Genomic DNA, 19,635 nt, shown 5'->3' on the forward strand with positions numbered 1-19,635 from the left:
CCAACGCTTGATGGACTTGTGGTCAAAGGCATTTTCATGCATTACGAACTGTTATGGGCCAGGGTTTAGAAAACACCAAAGTATGTCATGGAGTTCACCTGACCAACAACTATTTATAGATTTTGGTTATGAGGAGCGTAAGGGCCTGACTTTCAGGTGCTATTCAATAATATTGTCACAAGTAGGCTTCAATGAAGTTACTGTGAAAAGCCCCAAGTCGCCACATTCCGGCGCCTGTTCGGGGAGGCCGGTACGGGCATTGAACCCGCGCTACTGCCTTGCTCTGTATTACAAGCCAACTGTTTAGCCCACTGTGCTAAACCAGCCCCAGCCCCAACAGAGGCACTTCTACTCAAAAACAAAGTGTACTATGAATTCAGTTAACATTTCTATAAACACACACAGTAAGCATTTGAATCAACTACAAGCATAAATACCCCACGCAGCTACAGTTCCCTATATATATATTAACCCTTAATAACTTCCCTTTCAACTGTTTCAATTTGATAACAACATCCAATACCAGAAAAACCCTTTTACCAAAACAATAGTTTTGAGTTCTTTCCAGAAAACAGTTATCATTTTTAAATTATCAAGTGATCCGGACATCTTTTAGCATGCAGAGAGAAAGAGAGAGAGACAAAATAAGCCTTCTTTTGTCTGAACCCAGCTTCCAACAGTATAAACCGAAAGTAAAACTCAGAGCCACAGTCCAGCTCCTAGCTCAAAATGAAAGTAAAACCCAGAGCCACAGCACAGCTCCACCCACACAATGACATCACTGAAGCCATTTGATAAAACACACTTTTCTTAAAGGGACACTCCCATGACAGAAGAATAGGTGGTACGGTAAGGTATGGTCCAGTTACTTGGAGCATTCCATGGCAGCGTGGCCAGACACATCCTTCACAACACCGGGGACAGAGAGATCCTCAGCACGTAGCGACACTTGATGTTTGTACACCGAGGATCTATGCACAGCTTGATGCAGCCACACAAGAAGGTGGCCATCAGCATCTGGGCCATGTTGCGTACGCATTTCTTCTTTATCCAGACTTTGTAACAAAGGCAAAGAGCCAAAGGCTAGATAGTTAAAATTTTGACATAAAGATAGTGGTCAAGGTTCATGTTTCAGTCACAGAGGCAACTGCTCCTCCGGCCGGCTGGTGGCGCCGCTGTTCACCCCTCCGGCCGGCTGATGGCGCCGCTGTTCACCCCTCCGGCCGGCTGGTGGCGCCGCTGTTCACCCCTCCGACCGGCTGATGGCGCCGCTGTTCACCCCTCCGGCCGGCTGATGGCGCCGCTGTTCACCCCTCCGGCCGGCTGATGGGGCCGTTGTTCACTCCTCCGGCCGGCGGGTGGCGCCGCTGTTCACCTCACGGACCATGGTGCGCAGGCGCGAAGCCGGGGCCTAGATTTTGGTTTGGAGTGTGGCGATGGCGGACGAGAAGCGAGGAGATTCTCGGGTGGTGGCCGAGGAGGAAATCGAGGAGGATGATGATGAGGTGAGAAAGGGAAGGCGGACCCGAGCCCGCGTGTGGCCGCCAGGGAGAGAGAGAGAGAGAGAGAGAGGTCACCCTGGGGTAGGGGGATAATGAGGGTCACTCTTGGGGGGGGGGGGAATGAGGGTCACTCTGGGGGGGGGGGGGGGTAATGAGGGTCACTCTGGGGGGGGGGGGGTAATGAGGGTCACTCTGGGGGGGGGGGGGTAATGAGGGTCACTCTGGGGGGGGGGTAATGAGGGTCACTCTGGGGGGGGGGTAATGAGGGTCACTCTGGGGGGGGGTAATGAGGGTCACTCTGGGGGGGGGGTAATGAGGGTCACTCTTGGGGGGGGGGGTAATGAGGGTCACTCGGGGGGGTAATGAGGGTCACTCTGGGGGGGGGGTAATGAGGGTCACTCTGGGGGGGATAATGAGGGTCACTCTGGGGTAGGGGGATAATGAGGGTCACTCTTGGGGGGGGGTAATGAGGGTCACTCGGGGGGGTAATGAGGGTCACTCTGGGGGGGGTAATGAGGGTCACTCTGGGGGGGTAATGAGGGTCACTCTGGGGGGGTAATGAGGGTCACTCTGGGGGGGGTAATGAGGGTCACTCTGGGGGGGGTAATGAGGGTCACTCTGGGGGGGGTAATGAGGGTCACTCGGGGGGGGGGTAATGAGGGTCACTCTGGGGGGGGGGGGGGGTAATGAGGGTCACTCTGGGGGGGGGGTAATGAGGGTCACTCTGGGGGGGGGGTAATGAGGGTCACTCTGGGGGGGGGTAATGAGGGTCACTCTGGGGGGGGGGTAATGAGGGTCACTCTTGGGGGGGGGTAATGAGGGTCACTCGGGGGGGTAATGAGGGTCACTCTGGGGGGGGGGTAATGAGGGTCACTCTGGGGGGGATAATGAGGGTCACTCTGGGGTAGGGGGATAATGAGGGTCACTCTTGGGGGGGGGTAATGAGGGTCACTCGGGGGGGTAATGAGGGTCACTCTGGGGGGGGTAATGAGGGTCACTCTGGGGGGGTAATGAGGGTCACTCTGGGGGGGTAATGAGGGTCACTCTGGGGGGGGTAATGAGGGTCACTCTGGGGGGGGTAATGAGGGTCACTCTGGGGGGGGTAATGAGGGTCACTCGGGGGGGGGGTAATGAGGGTCACTCGGGGGGGTAATGAGGGTCACTCTGGGGGGGGTGTAATGAGGGTCACTCGGGGGGGGGGTAATGAGGGTCACTCGGGGGGGGTAACGAGGGTCACTCTGGGGGGGGTAATGAGGGTCACTCTGGGGGGGGGTGTAATGAGGGTCACTCGGGGGGGGGTAATGAGGGTCACTCGGGGGGGGTAACGAGGGTCACTCTGGGGGGGGTAATGAGGGTCACTCTGGGGGGGTAATGAGGGTCACTCTGGGGGGGGGTGTAATGAGGGTCACTCGGGGGGGGGTAATGAGGGTCACTCTGGGGGGGGTAATGAGGGTCACTCTGGGGGGGGTTAATGAGGGTCACTCTGGGGGGGGTAATGAGGGTCACTCTGGGGGGGTAATGAGGGTCACTCGGGGGGATAATGAGGGTCACTCTGGGGGGGTAATGAGGGTCACTCTGGGGGGGGTTAATGAGGGTCACTCTGGGGGGGGTAATGAGGGTCACTCGGGGGGGGTAATGAGGGTCACTCTGGGGGGGGTAATGAGGGTCACTCTGGGGGGGTTAATGAGGGTCACTCTGGGGGGGGTAATGAGGGTCACTCTGGGGGGGATAATGAGGGTCACTCTGGGGGAGGGGGGTAATGAGGGTCACCCTAGGGGTGGGGGTGTAATGAGGGTCACTCCTGGGGGAGGGGAGTAATGAGGGTCACCCTGGGGGAGGGGGTGAGGTAATGAGGGTCACCCCGGGGGGGGGGGGGGTAATGAGGGTCACCCTGGGGAGGGGGGTAATGAGGGTCACCCTGGGGAGGGGGGTAATGAGGGTCACCCTGAGGAGGGGGGTTATGAGGGTCACTCCTGGGGGAGGGGAGTAATGAGGGTCACCCTGGGGGAGGGGGCGAGGTAATGAGGGTCACCCTGGGGGAGGGGGTTATGAGGGTCACTCCTGGGGGAGAGGGGGAGGTAATGAGGGTCACGCCGGGGGTGGGGGGGTAATGAGCGTCACTCTTCGGGGACTGGGGGGTAATGAGGGTCACTCCTGGGGGAGGGGGTAATGAGGGTCACCCCGGGTGCAGGGGGTAATGAGGGTCACCTCGGGGGTAATGGGGTAATGAGGGTCACCCCGGGGGGATAAATTCTGGTTTAGCATAGTCGGCTAAACCGCTGGCTTGTAACGCAGAACAATACCAGCAGCACGGTTCAATTCCCGTACCAGCCTCCCCGAACAGGCGCCGGAATGTGGCGACGAGGGGCTTTTCGCAGTAACTTCATTGAAGCCTACTTGTGACAATAGGCGATTATTATTATCATACTGAGGGACACCCGGGAAAGTGGGTAATGAGGGTCACCCCGGGGGGGGGGGGTTAATGAGGATCTCCCCGGGTGGGAGGCGGGGGTAATGAGGTCACCCTGGTGCAGGGGGCGTAATGGGGTCACCCCGGGGGAGTGGGGGGGTTAATGAATGTCATCTCGGGGAAGGGGTGATGAGGAACTCCCGGGAGGGGGGGGAGATCCATCCCGGAAATGGGGAGCCACCCTGGTGGAGGGGCGGGTTAGTGACGGACACCCCGGGAGATGTTTCTTGCACCAAATCCAGGTTCACTAATCTCCCTTGTACTCTCTGACCTACACTGGCTTCTGGTTCATCAATGTTTCATTGCTGCCTTGAGAATTAGTTCTCTGTCATTGCTGGGGAGTGTTGATAACGCCGGTGACAGACTCACCATTCTGGTGCTGGGTTGATCTATTTATCGAAGTGTTAATCTGCCCACACTCTGTTTACAGCTTGATGAATCGCTCTCAGAGAGACTATGGGGTTTGACTGAGATGTTCCCTGAAAGAATGCGAAATGCCTCGGGGCTTGCCACAGACTGCTCAGTGTCGCTGGCCAAGAAAATCTACAGGTATGGTTCTGTGTGGTGGGCCCAAGGCCGGCACTGTGTTGGGCCCAGGGCCGGCACTGTGTTGGGCCCAGGGCCGGCACTGTGTTGGGCCCAGGGCCGGCCCTGTGTTGGGCACAGGATCAGCAACAGGTGCAATGCTGTAGTTTTGAATTTGCTCTTGGGATGTCAGTGTCGCTGTCAAGGCCAATTCTTTATAGCCCTTGAGAAAGTGCTGGATATTCCAGAATGTATTGTGCCTGGAGTCTAACAATGAAGAGCTACCGGAGTATCAGTGTCATAGATGTTTACAGCATGGAAACAGGCCCTTCGGCCCAGCTTGTCCATGCAGCCCAGTTTCTATCACTAAACTTGTCCCACTTGCCCGCATTTGGCCCATATCCCTCTATACCCACCCTGCCCATGTACTGTCTAACTTTTTCAAAGGCAAAAATTGTACCCGCCTCTACCACTCTGAGTATTTACTTAAAAACCAGTTTATTTAAATATTTACAGTTTTTACATGGTGGGTTACAGGGAAGGCACATCTCCCTTCATGGCTACCTGTCTGCTGCTTTGAACTCCTAGCGCATGACTGCCTGATGTCAGTGCTACATCATCATGTACCTCATGGATCAGCATAGCCATGCTGTTAGCCCTTTATGCCTCACTATTGAATCACCTTCTTGAAACGCTGCAGTCTATGTGGTGTAAGACAGCGCGATTCGGGAGAGGGGGGTGTTCCAGGATTTTGACCCAGCGACAGTGAAGGAACGGTGTAGTTCCAAGACGGTTGTGCGGTGAGGCATCAGGGATGGACATGTTGTTTGGTGTGGTGGGTCCCTCTCTCGCTGATGACTGTCTGTCTCTGATTGCGGTGTGGTGTCCATTAGGTTTGCTGCTGCCAGGCGCAGGTGGTTTGATGAAGAATATGGAAAGTAACGGAACAAAGATGGAAAAGAAGGAATCACAAATATGAAATGAGTAACTGAGCATCAGGCCAATAGGCAATTCAGTCACAGAAATATAAGTTGTAGCTGTAGAGTAAGGCACGAAAGGTGGAGGGGCGGTCTAATCTGAATGGACCTGTTTTTAGAGGTTGCACGGGGTTTTTTATTCATAGAAGTTACAGTGCAGAAGGAGGCCATTCGACCCATCGAGTCTGCATCGGCTCTTGGAAAGAGCACCTACCCAAGCCCACACCTCCACCCTATCACCATAACCCAGTAACCCCACCCAACACTAAGGGCAATTTTGGACACTAAGGGCAATTTAGCACGGCCAATCCACCTAACCTGCGCATCTTTGGACTGTGGGAGGAAACCGGAGCACCCGGAGGAAACCCACGCACACACTGGGAGGATGTGCAGACTCCGCACAGACAGTGACCCAAGCTGGGAATCGAACCTGGGACCCTGGAGCTGTGAAGCGATTGTGCTAACCACTATGCTACCGTGCTGTCCATTGGGGCGTGCATTTTCACCAACCTTTGAAAGTGGCAGGGCACATTGATAAGTTGGTTATAATAATAATAATAATGCTTATTGTCACAAGTAAGCTTCAGTGAAGTTACTGTGAAAAGCCCCTAGTCGCCATATTCCGGCACCTGTTCGGGGAGGCCGGTGCGGTTAAAAGGTGTGCGGACACTTCCATTGTAAACAGATTGAACACAGAGACCAGAAAGCAATGTTAAATCTTTACAGCTCACTAGTTTGGTCAGTTCTGCGTGCCCCACTTTAGGGGGCTCCAGAGACAGTACAGAAGAAGTTTACGAGGGTGCTGGTCGCCCTATCTTAGTTCCACTTTCCTGCCCTCGTCGCCACCTGGTGAACGTTGCCCTCAGATCTGCAAATATCAACGAGAACATGGTGGGACACGGAAAGCCCAACAATTCGAGTCGAGAAGGCAGCGGATTTTGAGTGTATTTGGAACCGTTTTCTGGTCATGTACTCTTAAAGCAACAAGAGGACAGGCCATAGCCTATCTGGTGTTCTGAGACGAGGCTGAATTAGTCAAAGATCTGACATTACAGGACGAGCTAACTCCCAGCAAACATAACATGATTGAACTCTACCTTGAGTTTTATGTTTTTAGGCAAGGCCAACTTTAAGGGACAGAGAGAGGCAGAACTGAGCGGTCAAGCTGGTTAAGCGTAAAATATATGCAGGGCTGATAAAGGGTACGGGAGATTGGAAACCCTCCTTTTCAAAAAAACAAAAATGTTGAGGTTGGGGTGGAATTGAAAATTTTAAAACTGATTTGAAGGATTTTTGTTAAGCTGTTGAATGTCACAGGACTAAGGTGGGTAGGTGGAGGTAATGTCACAGAACCAAGGTGGCTAGGTGGAGGTAGGATACAGGTCAGCAATGACTGAACAGATTTGACAGGCTGAGTGACGCCCTCCTGTTCCCTGCATCGTCGGTGGGCCTCATCGGTTTACTCTCCATCATCAGCAAAGTGATGGAAGGCAATGCTCTAAAGCAGCTCTTACTCAGCAATAACCTGCTCATGGACGCTCGGTTTGGGTTCCACCAGGGTCACTCAGCTCCTGACCTCATTACAGCCTTGATTCAAACATCAACAAAAGAGCTGAATGCCCGAGGTGAGGTGAGAGTGACTGCCCTTGACATCAAGGCAGCATTTGACCGAATATGGCTTCAAGGAGCCCGAGCTAAACTGCAATTGATGGGGGGGGGGGACTTTCCACTAGTTGGAGTCATACTTGGTGCAAACGAAGATGATTGTGATGGCTGGAAGTCAATCATCTCAGCTCCAGGACATTACTGCAGGAGTTCCTCAGGGTAGTGTCCTAGGCCCAACCATCTTCAGCTTGTGGTAGTATGTATTGGGGGTCATGTGGGACTGGAAGCCCTAATGTCATTGGCTGACAGATCCCGGGTCCTGGTTGGCCGTTGACCTCATACTCCGCCCTGAAGGCGAAGTATAAGAAGCCGGTGCCTTCCCCCGCATGCCAGTTTACTATCGGGCTGCTGGGGAACAGACACGCTTAATAAAGCCTCATCGACTTCACTCTGTTTGTCTCACGGAGTCTTTGTGCACCACAATTTATTAAGCGTGCCTAAAAAAGGACTATGGAGCTCAGGATCATTCCAGAATGCCTGAGGATCAGCCCCCACGCAGTGAATGCAGCAGCAGCATTCAAACACTGGCAGACTTGCTTTGAGGCCTACATCACATCGACCACAGGCCGAGTCTCAGATGAACAAAAACTGCAGGTCCTGCACTCGAGGGTGAGCACGGAGATTTTCACCCTCATTGAAGACACCCGCGATTTCCAGACGGCGTTCGCAGCACTGAGAAGTCTCTACGTTCGCCCAGTTAACCAAATCTACGCTCGCTACCAGCTCGCGACGAGACGGCAAGCTCCCGGAGAATCGATGGACGAGTTCTACGCCGCGCTGCTGATTTTGGGACGAGCCTGCAGCTGCCCGTCGGTGAATGCAAACGAACACACGGACATGTTAATGCGCGATGCTTTTGTTGCAGGTATACAATCCTCCCAAATCCGCCAAAGACTTCTAGAAAAAGAGTCACTAGGACTCTCAGAGGCACGGGCCCTGGCAGCCTCGCTGGACGTAGCCGCGCGTAATACCCGCGCCTACGGCCCCGACCGCGCGGCAGGCCATTGGGCCCCGTACGTACCCGCCGCGGCAAACCCCCTACCCCCCCCCCCCCCCCCCCCCCCCCGTCCCCGGCGAGGGACCTCCTCACTGTCCCAGCGCTCGCACTACTGACCTGCCGGTCCCCAGCGAGGGAGCTCCGCGCGGTCCTAGCGCCCGCGGCCCTGGCGCTCGCACCAAAGGAACTCCGCGCGGTCCTAGCGCCCGCGGCCCGGGAACTCCGCGCGGTCCTAGCGCCCCCCAGACCCCCCAGCACTCAATGTGCGACCCGCAGACGCCGCCATTTTGGGTCCCGACCACCACGAGGGGAGGAGGGGCCCCGCCATCTTGGACCGCCCCCGACCTGTACGACGCATGGGGGCGGCCATTTTGTCCACCCCCGACGCCATCTTGTGACCCCTCATCTACGGGCGAGGTATGGGGGCGGCCATTTTATCCATCCCCGACGTCCTCTTGGACGGCAACAACGGACCCCACCCCACTACTACAACCACGGCTCGCTTCGGTTACGCTCGATCAGGCTCGGCCCCGGACTCTCCAGACGACGACGACAACGGTCCTAATTAACGGCCACGAGAAGCCATGCCTAGTCGACTCTGGGAGCACGGAAAGTTTTATACATCCCGACACGGTAAGACGCTGTTCCTTAACTACCTACCCCAGCGCACAAAAGATTTGCCTAGCCGCAGGATCCCACTCCGTACAGATCCAGGGATTCTGCATAGTTACCCTAACGGTACAGGGGAGGGAATTCAAAAACTACAAACTTAACGTCCTTCCCCAACTCTGTGCCCCCACCTTGCTGGGCTTAGATTTTCAATGTAACCTACAGAGCCTTACGTTTAAATTCGGCGGCCCCATACCCCCACTCACTATCTGCGGCCTCGCCACCCTCAAGGTGCAACCCCCGTCTTTGTTTGCGAACCTCACCCCGGATTGCAAACCCGTCGCCACTAGGAGCAGACGGTACAGCGCCCAGGACCGGACCTTCATTCGCTCCGAAGTCCAGCGGCTACTAAAGGAGGGCATAATCCAGGCCAGCAATAGTCCCTGGAGAGCGCAGGTGGTAGTAGTGAAGACAGGGGAGAAACAAAGGATGGTCATTGACTATAGCCAGACCATCAACAGGTACACACAACTAGACGCGTACCCTCTCCCCCGCATATCCGACATGGTCAATCGGATTGCCCAGTATAAAGTCTTCTCCACCGTGGACCTCAAGTCCGCCTACCATCAGCTCCCCATCCGCCCAAGTGACCGCAAGTACACAGCCTTCGAGGCAGACGGGCGATTATACCACTTCCTAAGGGTCCCTTTTGGCGTCACAAACGGCGTCTCGGTCTTCCAACGGGAAATGGACCGAATGGTTGATCAACATGGGTTACGGGCCACGTTCCCGTACCTCGACAATGTAACCATCTGCGGCCACGATCAGCAGGACCACGACGCCAACCTCCAAAAATTCCTCCAGACTGCCAAAGCCTTGAACCTCACGTACAATGAGGACAAGTGCGTTTTTAGCACCGATCGGCTAGCCATTCTGGGCTACATAGTGCGCAATGGGATAATAGGCCCCGACCCCGAACGTATGCGCGCACTCATGGAATTTCCCCTCCCGCACTGCCCAAAAGCCCTGAAACGCTGCCTGGGGTTCTTTTCATACTACGCCCAGTGGGTCCCCCAGTACGCAGACAAGGCCCGCCCCCTAAGACAGACCACGGCTTTCCCGCTGTCGACAGAGGCTTGCCAGGCTTTCAGCCGCATCAAAGTGGACATCGCAAAGGCCACGATGCGCGCCATCGACGAGTCCCTCCCCTTCCAGGTCGAGAGCGACGCCTCTGACGTAGCTCTCGCGGCTACCCTTAACCAAGCGGGCAGACCCGTGGCCTTTTTCTCCCGAACCCTCCACGCCTCAGAAATCCGCCACTCCTCAGTGGAAAAGGAAGCCCAAGCCATAGTGGAGGCTGTGCGACATTGGAGGCATTACCTGGCCGGCAGGAGATTCACTCTCCTCACTGACCAACGGTCGGTTGCCTTCATGTTCGATAATGCACAGCGGGGCAAGATCAAGAACGACAAGATCTTGCGGTGGAGGATCGAACTCTCCACCTTCAACTATGAGATCTTGTACCGGCCCGGAAAGCTGAACGAGCCGTCTGATGCCCTATCCCGCGGGACATGTGCCAACGCACAAATTGACCGCCTCCAAGCCCTCCACGAGGACCTCTGCCACCCGGGGGTCACTCGGTTTTACCACTTCATCAAGTCCCGCAATCTCCCCTACTCCTTAGAGGAGGTCCGTACAGTCACAAGAGACTGCCACATCTGCGCAGAATGCAAACCGCATTTTTTCAGGCCAGATGGAGCGCACCTGATTAAGGCTTCCCGTCCCTTTGAACGCCTCAGTCTCGATTTCAAAGGGCCCCTCCCCTCCACCGACCGCAACGCGTATTTCCTTAATGTAGTGGACGAATACTCCCGCTTCCCTTTTGCCATTCCCTGCTCCGACATGACCGCGGCCACAGTCATTAAAGCCCTGAACAGCATATTCACACTGTTCGGTTACCCCGCATACGTCCACAGCGACAGGGGGTCCTCTTTCATGAGTGACGAGCTGCGCCAGTTCCTGCTCAGCAAGGGTATAGCTTCAAGCAGGACGACCAGCTACAACCCCCGGGGGAACGGGCAAGTAGAAAGGGAGAACGGCACGGTCTGGAAGGCCGTCCTACTGGCCCTACGGTCCAGGGACCTCCCAGTTTCACGGTGGCAGGAGGTCCTCCCGGACGCTCTCCATTCCATCCGGTCGTTATTATGTACGAGCACTAATCAAACGCCGCACGAGCGTCTCCTTGTCTTCCCTAGGAGGTCCTCCTCTGGAACGTCGCTGCCGACCTGGCTGGCGGCCCCAGGACCCATCCTGCTCCGAAAGCACGTGCGGGCACATAAGGCGGACCCGTTGGTCGAAAGGGTTCACCTCCTCCACGCAAACCCCCAGTACGCCTACGTGGAGTACCCCGACGGCCGACAGGACACGGTCTCCCTGCGGGATCTGGCGCCCGCCGGCACCACGCACACCCCCCCGGCACCATCAACCCAACCGCCCCCCTTCCTGCCACCGCCGCACCCCGTGACCGCCCCCTTCCCAGGAGGATCAGTCCCCCTCCCCTTTGCACCGACAGCTAAAACCGTGCGGTTCCCGGAGGCGACAACGCTGGTACAAGCACTACCACCACCGCCGGGGCCGAGGCGATCGACACGGACGACCAGACCGCCCGACCGACTCGTGGCGTCGATGTAAAACAAAGATGGACTGTCCAATGAACATTTTGTTTTCCTATATCCTCTGTACATAGTTGTAACAGGACGATACTGTCCAATACGGTCCTACCATGTAACTGTTCTCTCCTCCCAGGACCAGTACTGTAAACCCTTACCACCATACGAAGCATCACCCCGCCGGGTTCATTTTTGACAAGGGGTGAATGTGGTAGTATGTATTGGGGGTCATGTGGGACTGGAAGCCCTAATGTCATTGGCTGACAGATCCCGGGTCCTGGTTGGCCGTTGACCTCATACTCCGCCCTGAAGGCGAAGTATAAGAAGCCGGTGCCTTCCCCCGCATGCCAGTTTACTATCGGGCTGCTGGGGAACAGACACGCTTAATAAAGCCTCATCGACTTCACTCTGTTTGTCTCACGGAGTCTTTGTGCGCCACACAGCTACTTCATCAATGACCTTCCCTCCATCATAAGGTCAGAAGTGGGGATGTTCGCTGTTGATTGCACAATGTTCACCATTCGTGACTCCTCTGAGATACTGATGCAGTCTGTGCCTACATGCAGCAAGACCTGGACAACATAGGGGCTCAGGCTGACAAGTAACATTTGTGCCACACAAATGCCAGGCAATGACCATCTCCCAACAAGAGAGAATCCAACCATTTCCTCATGACGTTCAATCACTGATTACCATCACTAAATTCCCCATTATCAGCATCCTGGGGGTTACCATTGGTCAGAAACTGAACTGGACTAGCCAGATAAATACTGTGGCTACAAGAGCAGGTCAGAGGTTGAGAATTCTGTAGATAATAACACATCTCCTGACTCCCCAAATGCCTGTTCACCATCAGAAGGCACAAGTCAGGAGTGTAATGGAATACTCTCCACTTGCCTGGATGAGTGGAGCTCCAACAACACTCAAGAAGCTCGACACCATCCAGGACAAAGCAGACCGCATTGACTGGCACCGCTTCCTCAAACATGCCCCACCACCGACGCACAGTAGCAGTAGTGTGTATCATCTACGTGATCCACTGAAGCAACTCACCAAGGCTCCTTAGTCCAAATCTGTGACCTCTACCACCTAGAAGGACGAGGGCAGCATTTGTAAGGGGATACCACAACCTGCAAGCTCCCCTCCAAATCACACACCGTCCTGACTTGGAAATATATTCTTGATCCTTCACTGTTGCTGGGTCGAAATCCTGGATCTCAGTCCCTAACAACACTGGGCATTCCTACACTATCTGGAGCATTGAAGAAGGAGGCTCCCCATCACCTTCTCAGGGGAATGTAGGGAGATGCAGCAGAAATGCTCGTCTAGCCTGCGTCAACCAAGCTCCGTCAAAGAATTCAAAAACAGACTTGAACCTTGCACTCCGAGGCTCAACGTTAAATCCAGGTATCACTGGTGGGATGGATGCCTGCTTCGTCTACTGTTTCTGAGGGTTAGTATTTATTGTGTTTGGGCAATAAGGCCACAGCACTAAGCATCAATTGGAGTGACAGAGAACTCAGAACCTCAAGGCTGGTTTCAGGCTGGAATGTTGCCATTTTAGAGCTTTATTCTGTATCTAACCCCGTGCTGTCCTTGTCCAGGGAGTGTTTGATGGGGAATGTAGAGGGAGCTTTACTCTGTATCTAACCCCGTGCTGTACCTGTCCTGGGAGTGTTTGATAGGAAGTGTAGAGGGAGCTTTATCCTGTATCTAACCCCGTGCTGTACCTGTCCTGGGAGTGTTTAATGGGGACAGTGTCGAGCGAGCTTTACTCTGTATCTAATCCCGTGCTGTATCCATCCTGGGTAGCATGGTAGCACAAGTGGATAGCACTGTGGCTTCACAGCGCCAGGGTTCCAGGTTCAATTCCCGTCATGGGTCACTGTCTGTGCGGAGTCTGCACGTTCCCCCCGTGTCTGCATGGGTTTCCTCCGGGTGCTCTGGTTTCCTCCCACGTCCAAAGATGTGCAGGTTAGGTGGATTGACCATGATAAATTGCCCTTGGTGACCAAAAAAAAAAGGTTAGGAGGGATTATTGGGTTACGGGGATAGGGTGGAAGTGAGGGCTTAAGTGGGTCGGTGCGGACTCAGTGGGCCGAATGGCCTCCTTCTGCACTGTACGTTCTATGTTCTAGCTCTGTGCTGTACCTGTCCTAGGAATGTTTGATAGGGATGGTGTAGAGGGAGCTTTACTCTGTATCTAACCTCGCGCTGTACCTGTCCTGGGAGTGTTTGATGGTGACAGTGTGGAGGGAGCTTTACTCTGTATCTAATCCCGTGCTGTACTTGTCCTGGGAGTGTTTGATGGGGACAGTGTAGAGGGAGCTTTACTCTGTATCTAACCCTATGCTGTGCCTGTCCTGGGAGTGTTTGATGGGGACAGTGTAGAGGGAGCTTTCCTCTGTATCTAACCCTGTGCTGTACCTGTCCTGGGAGTGTTTGATGGGACAGTGTACATTGGTGTGGGAAGATATTAATCTGGGCCATGTGAATGGCTATTTACCCGGCCTGTGTGATCTTTTCCAGTTTTACACGGTCCGCTCTGTGGGTGGGAACCACATCCTTTATGATCCTGGTCCTCCCAGTCGTGTTTGAAACTGAGAAACTCCAACTAGAACAACAGCAGATCCAGCAACAGAGACAGGTACAGAGAGCGGGGGAGGGGATGGGAATTGAACATGGGAGCTTTCAGTACAGTGGGGAGAGGGAGGGAATGGTGTGTGGGGATTGGGAAGGGGGGCAGTGGGTCAGGACTGAGCATGGGGGGAGTGGGTGAGGACTGGGTACAGGGAGAGTGGGTGAGGACTGGGAACGGGGGAGTGGTGAGGACTGGGGAAGGGGGAGTGGGTGAGGACTGGGGACGGGGTGAGGACTGGGGACGGGGGAGTGGGTGAGGACTGGGCACGGGGAGTGGGTGAGGACTGGGCACGGGGAGTGGGTGAGGACTGGGCACGGGGAGTGGGTGAGGACTGGGCACAGGGCAGTGGGTGAGGACTGGGCACGGCAGTGGGTGAGGACTGGGCACGGCAGTGGGTGAGTACTGGGCACAGGAGTGGGTGAGGACTGGGGACGGGGGGAGTGGGTGTGGACTGGGGACAGGGGAGTGGGTGAGGACTGGGCACGGGGGAGTGGGTGAGGACTGGGCACGGGGGAGTGGGTGTGAACTGGGCATGGGGAGTGGGTGAAGACTGGGGATGGGTGAGGACTGAGCATGGGGGAGTGGGTGAGGACTGGGGACGGGGGAGTGGGTGAGGACTGGGCACGGGAGTGGGTGAGGACTGGGCACGGGAGTGGGTGAGGACTGGGCATGGGGGATTGGGTGAGGACTGGACATGGGGGAGTGGGTGAGGACAGGGCATGGGGGAGTGGGTGAGGACTGGGGACGGGTGTGGGTGAGGACTGGGCACCGGGAGTGGGTGTGGACTGGGGACAGGGGAGTGGGTGAGGACTAGGGACGGGGGAGTGGGTGAGGACTGGGCACAGGGCAGTGGGTGAGGACTGGGCACCGGGAGTGGGTGAGGACTGGGGACGGCGCAGTGGGCGAGGACTGGGAACAGGGGAGTGGGTGAGGACTGGGCATGGTGGATTGGGTGAGGACTGGGCACGGGGGTGTGTGTGAGGACTGGGCATGGGGAGTGGGTGAGGACTGGGCACGGGGGTGTGGGTGAGGACTGGGCATGGGGAGTGGGTGAGGACTGGGCACAGGGGAGTGGGTCAGGACTGGGCATGGGGGATTGGGTGAGGACTGGGCATGGGGAGTGGGTGAGGACTGGACATGGGGGATTGGGTGAGGACTGGGCATGGGGAGTGGGTGAGGACTGGGCACAGGGGAGTGGGTCAGGACTGGGCATGGGGGATTGGGTGAGGACTGGGCATGGGGAGTGGGTGAGGACTGGACATGGGGGATTGGGTGAGGACTGGGCATGGGGGATTGGGTGAGGACTGGGCATGGGGAGTGGGTGAGGACTGGGCATGGGGAGTGGGTGAGGACTGGGCATGGGGGAGTGGGTGAGGACTGGGCAGGGGGAGTGGGTCAAGACTGGGCATGGGGGGTTGGGTGAGGACTGGGCATGGGGAGTGGGTGAGGACTGGGCATGGGGAGTGGGCGTGGACTGGGCATGGGGAGTGGGTGTGGACTGGGCATGGGGGAGTGGGTGTGGACTGGGCATGGGGGAGTGGGTGGGGACTGGGCATGGGGAGTGGGTCAGGACTGGGCATGGGGAGTGGGTGTGGACTGGGCATGGGGAGTGGGTGTGGACTGGGCATGGGGGAGTGGGTGGGGACTGGGCATGGGGAGTGGGTCAGGACTGGGCATGGGGAGTGGGTGTGGACTAGGCATGGGGGAGTGGGTGACACTGGGCATGGGGAGTGGGTGAGGACTTGCATGGGGAGTGGGTGAGGACTGGGGACGGGAGTGGGTGAGGACTGGGCATGGGGAGTGGGTGAGGACTGGGCATGGGAGTGGGTGAGGACTGGGCCTGGGGAGTGGGTGAGGACTGGGCAGGGGGAGTGGGTCAGGACTGGGCATGGGGAGTGGGTGTGGACTGGGCATGGAGGAGTGGGTGAGGACGGCATGGGGAGTGGGTGAGGACTGGGCACGGGGAGTGGGTGAGGACTGGGCATGGGGAGTGAGTGAGGACTGGGGACAGGGGAGTGGGTGAGGGCTGGGCATGGGGGTGTGGGTGAGGACTTGGGTGCGGGGGCAGCAGTGGGTGAGTTGGGGGCATGGGGGGGGGGGGGAGGACTGGGGACGGGGAGGTGAACATTGGAATGGAGGTTGGGGTGGACAAAGTTGGTAGTTTGTGGAGACAGGATGGATTGTTGGGTGGTTTCATAGAACGTGGGCAGTTCTCTGTGCAGCTTAATTTCTATTCATTCCTAATCTGATGTTTGTTTTTCTCCCAGATTCTGTTGGGCCCGAACACGGGACTATCTGGTGGAATGCCAGGAATGCTGCCACCACCAGTTCCAGGGAAAATATAATGGAACAGACACCTTGAGATGGAACTGCTGACGGAGCTGGGGAAAGGGGTTGAGGAATTGATGTACCTTTGGGTTGGGGAGGAGGATTTGACATCTTGGAACCGATGCTGAAGGCCGGCGAGACAGGAGTTCATCCTCGGTGTTCACCGCTGGAGCATTTGGACAGCGTGACAAAATAAGCATCCCCCCTGTGAACACTGTCAGCTCAGGGTTGTAGGGTGGGGAGAATCGGAACTAAAATCTGCTGGAACAGTGTTTGGGGGTTGGGGTTGGAGTTGGGCGGGGGGGTGGGGGGGAAGCCTGATTGGTTATCAGAGCACTTTTACTAATGAACTGCAATGCGTCAAATCACAGCCACCATTTGAGTCATTCCAACATTGGGTGTTAATTGAGAGAGCTTGGTTTTTTGCCAGGTTAGCAAGTCAGGTGTGTCCCACTAGAGTGGTGTGAGGGACTGCACTGTGCCAGTGTCGCCCAGTATAGGGGTGTATGGGGGACTCCGCTAGTGGAGGGTGTGTGAGGAACTGTGTGCCAGTGGAGGAAGTATGAGAGACTGTACTGAGCCAGTGGAAGGTGAGGGACTCTTGTGCCAGTGTGATCCAGTGGAAGGAGTGTGAGGGACTCTTGTGCCAGTGGAGGGAGTGTGAGGGATTGCACTGTGTCAGTGTTGTCCAGTGGAGGGAGTGTGAGAGACTGCACTGTGCCAGTATAGTCCAGTGGAGGGAGTGTGAGGGACTGTTCTTTGCTAGTATAGTCCAGTGGAGGGAGTGTGAGGGACTGTTCTTTGCTAGTATAGTACAGTGGAGGGAGTGTGAGAGACTGCACTGTGCCAGTGTAGTCCAGTGGAGGGGGTGCGATTGGCAGCTCTGCACCACTGGAGAGAGTGTGAGGGACTCTTGTGCCAGTGTAGTCGAGTAGAGGGAGTGTGAGGGACTGCACTGTGCCAGTGTAGTCCAGTGGAGGGGGTGTGAAGTGAAGCACTGTACTGTGTCAGTGTAGTCCAGTGGAAGGAGTGTGAGGGACTGTTCTTTGCTAGTGTAGTCCAGTGGAGATAGTGTGAGGGACTGCACTGTGCCAGTGTAGTCCAGTGGAGGGAGTGTGAGGGACTGCACTGTGCCAGTGTAGTCCAGTGGAGGGGGTGTGAGGTGAAGCACTGTACTGTGCCAGTGTAGTCCAGTGGAGAGAGTGTGAGGGACTATACTGTGCCAGTGTAGTCCAGTGGGTGGGTGTGAGGGACTATACTGTGCCAGCGTAGACCAGTGGAGGGGGTATGAGACACTATACTGTGCCAATGTAGTCCAGTGGAGGGGGTGTGAGGGACTATACTGTGCCAGTGTAGTCCTGTGGTAGGGTGTGAGTGGCAGCTCTGTGCCAGTTCTTGGTTGTACGTCAGGACCTCACCTTGGGAGCAGAGCAAACCCTGACTTCCCCTCTGCTAACAGTGTGGAAGGGAGTTGCAAGCACAAGGAGGATAATCCTAAACTGGTTCTTTCAGAGATGCCCTTCTTGTCTGAGGGGGATTACTGGGCATGTCTGTGGCTCAGGACAGGTGAGGTAGGTGCTGGTAAATGCTCCCAAAGCCTGGGTGGAGGGTCAGCGGCTTACTGCAGTCTGAGAAATGCCAGCTTCCTGCAGACTGATCTCTCTCTCTTCAAACCTGGGAACTGTGTGGGCCAGAGTCTGGGTACTAGTGTGATCATTGCAATGGGAACCTGGTTGGTTGGATCACTAAACCCTACGGGCTTTAGAAGCCCAGGCGGTTAGAGTTGAATTTACCTGAGACTGGGATGGCCTGACACTGCGGGAAGCCTCCACGATATGTCACACGGAGATGAGATCGGTTTGTGTACACTGCCTGCGGAAATGGGGAGAGGTTACCGTTGTGCTGTTTGTCTCGTACTGGTGGTTTAATAAACGCTTGAAATGGATTGTGAGCAAGTTAATCTGCCTGATGGAAGAAGGGAACAAGTCTGTCTGCTGTTGGCTGCAGCTGTCTGCCCTGCCAGCTGCTGCCCATGACTGATGGAGTTCCTGTGCTTGCAGTGTGGAGGTTGTGTTACGGGCCAGGGTTGAGAAAACACCAAAGTATGTCATGGAGTTCACCTGACCTATAAATGTTTATTGATGTTGGTTACAATGAGCACAAGAGCCGTTCCGGTGTTATTCAACCGAGTTCTTAGGCGCTTTTAATCAAAAAAAACAAGCTTTATTCAAATAATTTAGTTAACATTTGCATAAACACACAGTACGAATTATAATCAATTGCAAACATCAAGACCCCACACAGCTACAGTAATCTATATATAACTCTTAACGAATCCCCCCTTAACTGTTCAAATTCAATAACAAGATCCCATATGCCAAAATAAAACCTTTTTACCAAAAACAGCAGGTAACTATAATCATTGGGTTTCTTCCTTGGAATAACTCTTTAAAATTGAAAATAGAGACAGGCCAAAATACCTCGGTGTCTGAGTCTACAGCAGCCAAATGTGAAAACGAAAGTAACTCACAGAGCCACAAACCAGCTCCACCCACACAATGACATCACTGAAGCTATCAGGTAAGACAAAAACATTTCTTCAAGGGAAACTCCATGACAGTTGCGAGTTTGGGCTCCTGACACAGCATACAATACAACTCAATAAAATCTGATGATTTTTATTTTGCTCTGGTACCAATCGCAGAAGGGGGCCATTCGGCCCATCGAAGTCCACACCGGATCTCTGAAAGAGCGTCCTACCTAGTCCCACTCCTCTGCCTTATTCCCATAATCGTGCACATTTATGTCCGATAGCAGTCCAGTTGCCTATTGGATACCTCGATTGAACCTGCCTCCCCCGCACTCAGGAAACTGGTTTCAAACTCTGGGAGGAATCTGTGCCCTTTAGTTCTTGATGCTGTCGTCAGTGGAAACAGTTTTTCACTATGTGTCCTGTCCACATCCCTCACAATCTTGAATCTAGTTTCTTCTCTGTCTTCTCCAAAGTAAACAGTCCCAACCTCTCCAATCTATCCTCATAGCCACAGTCCTTTATCCCTGAAATCATTCTTGTGAATGTCCCCTCTCACCAATGCCTTCACATCCTTCCTCAAGTATGGTGCCCAGAACTGGTCGCAGTCTCCAGGTGAGGCCTAACTCGTGTCTTATACAAGTTCAGTATGACTGTACTCTTGCACTTAATGCCCCTGTTAATAAAACCTAGGATACTATATCCTTTATTAACTGCTCTCT

The 19,635-nt window shown here is 55.1% G+C and overlaps 1 protein-coding gene across 1 annotated transcript; it reads left to right on the forward strand.

Annotated features, from left to right (window-relative positions):
• Window positions 1-1,354: 1,354 nt before the first annotated feature.
• On the forward strand, window positions 1,355-18,328 carry tomm22 (translocase of outer mitochondrial membrane 22 homolog (yeast)). The gene is made up of 4 exons (XM_072492091.1): window positions 1,355-1,505; window positions 4,403-4,521; window positions 13,944-14,061; window positions 16,323-18,328. The coding sequence occupies exons 1-4, from the start codon at window positions 1,437-1,439 to the stop codon at window positions 16,398-16,400; spliced, it is 384 nt and encodes a 127-aa protein (XP_072348192.1). The 5' UTR covers window positions 1,355-1,436; the 3' UTR covers window positions 16,401-18,328.
• The last annotated feature ends 1,307 nt before the right edge of the window (window positions 18,329-19,635 follow it).

The sequence above is a fragment of the Scyliorhinus torazame genome, chromosome 29 (assembly GCF_047496885.1).
Source record: "Scyliorhinus torazame isolate Kashiwa2021f chromosome 29, sScyTor2.1, whole genome shotgun sequence".
In the NCBI taxonomy this organism is placed as follows: domain Eukaryota; kingdom Metazoa; phylum Chordata; class Chondrichthyes; order Carcharhiniformes; family Scyliorhinidae; genus Scyliorhinus; species Scyliorhinus torazame.

Bases quoted from the DNA above. Each gene is read 5' to 3' on its own strand.
- tomm22 (XM_072492091.1), top strand. From the start codon at position 1,437: ATGGCGGACGAGAAGCGAGGAGATTCTCGGGTGGTGGCCGAGGAGGAA. The intron at 1,506-4,402 runs GTGAGAAAGGGA...CTCTGTTTACAG, and splicing joins TCGAGGAGGATGATGATGAG to CTTGATGAATCGCTCTCAGA. The intron at 14,062-16,322 runs GTACAGAGAGCG...TTTTTCTCCCAG, and splicing joins AGATCCAGCAACAGAGACAG to ATTCTGTTGGGCCCGAACAC.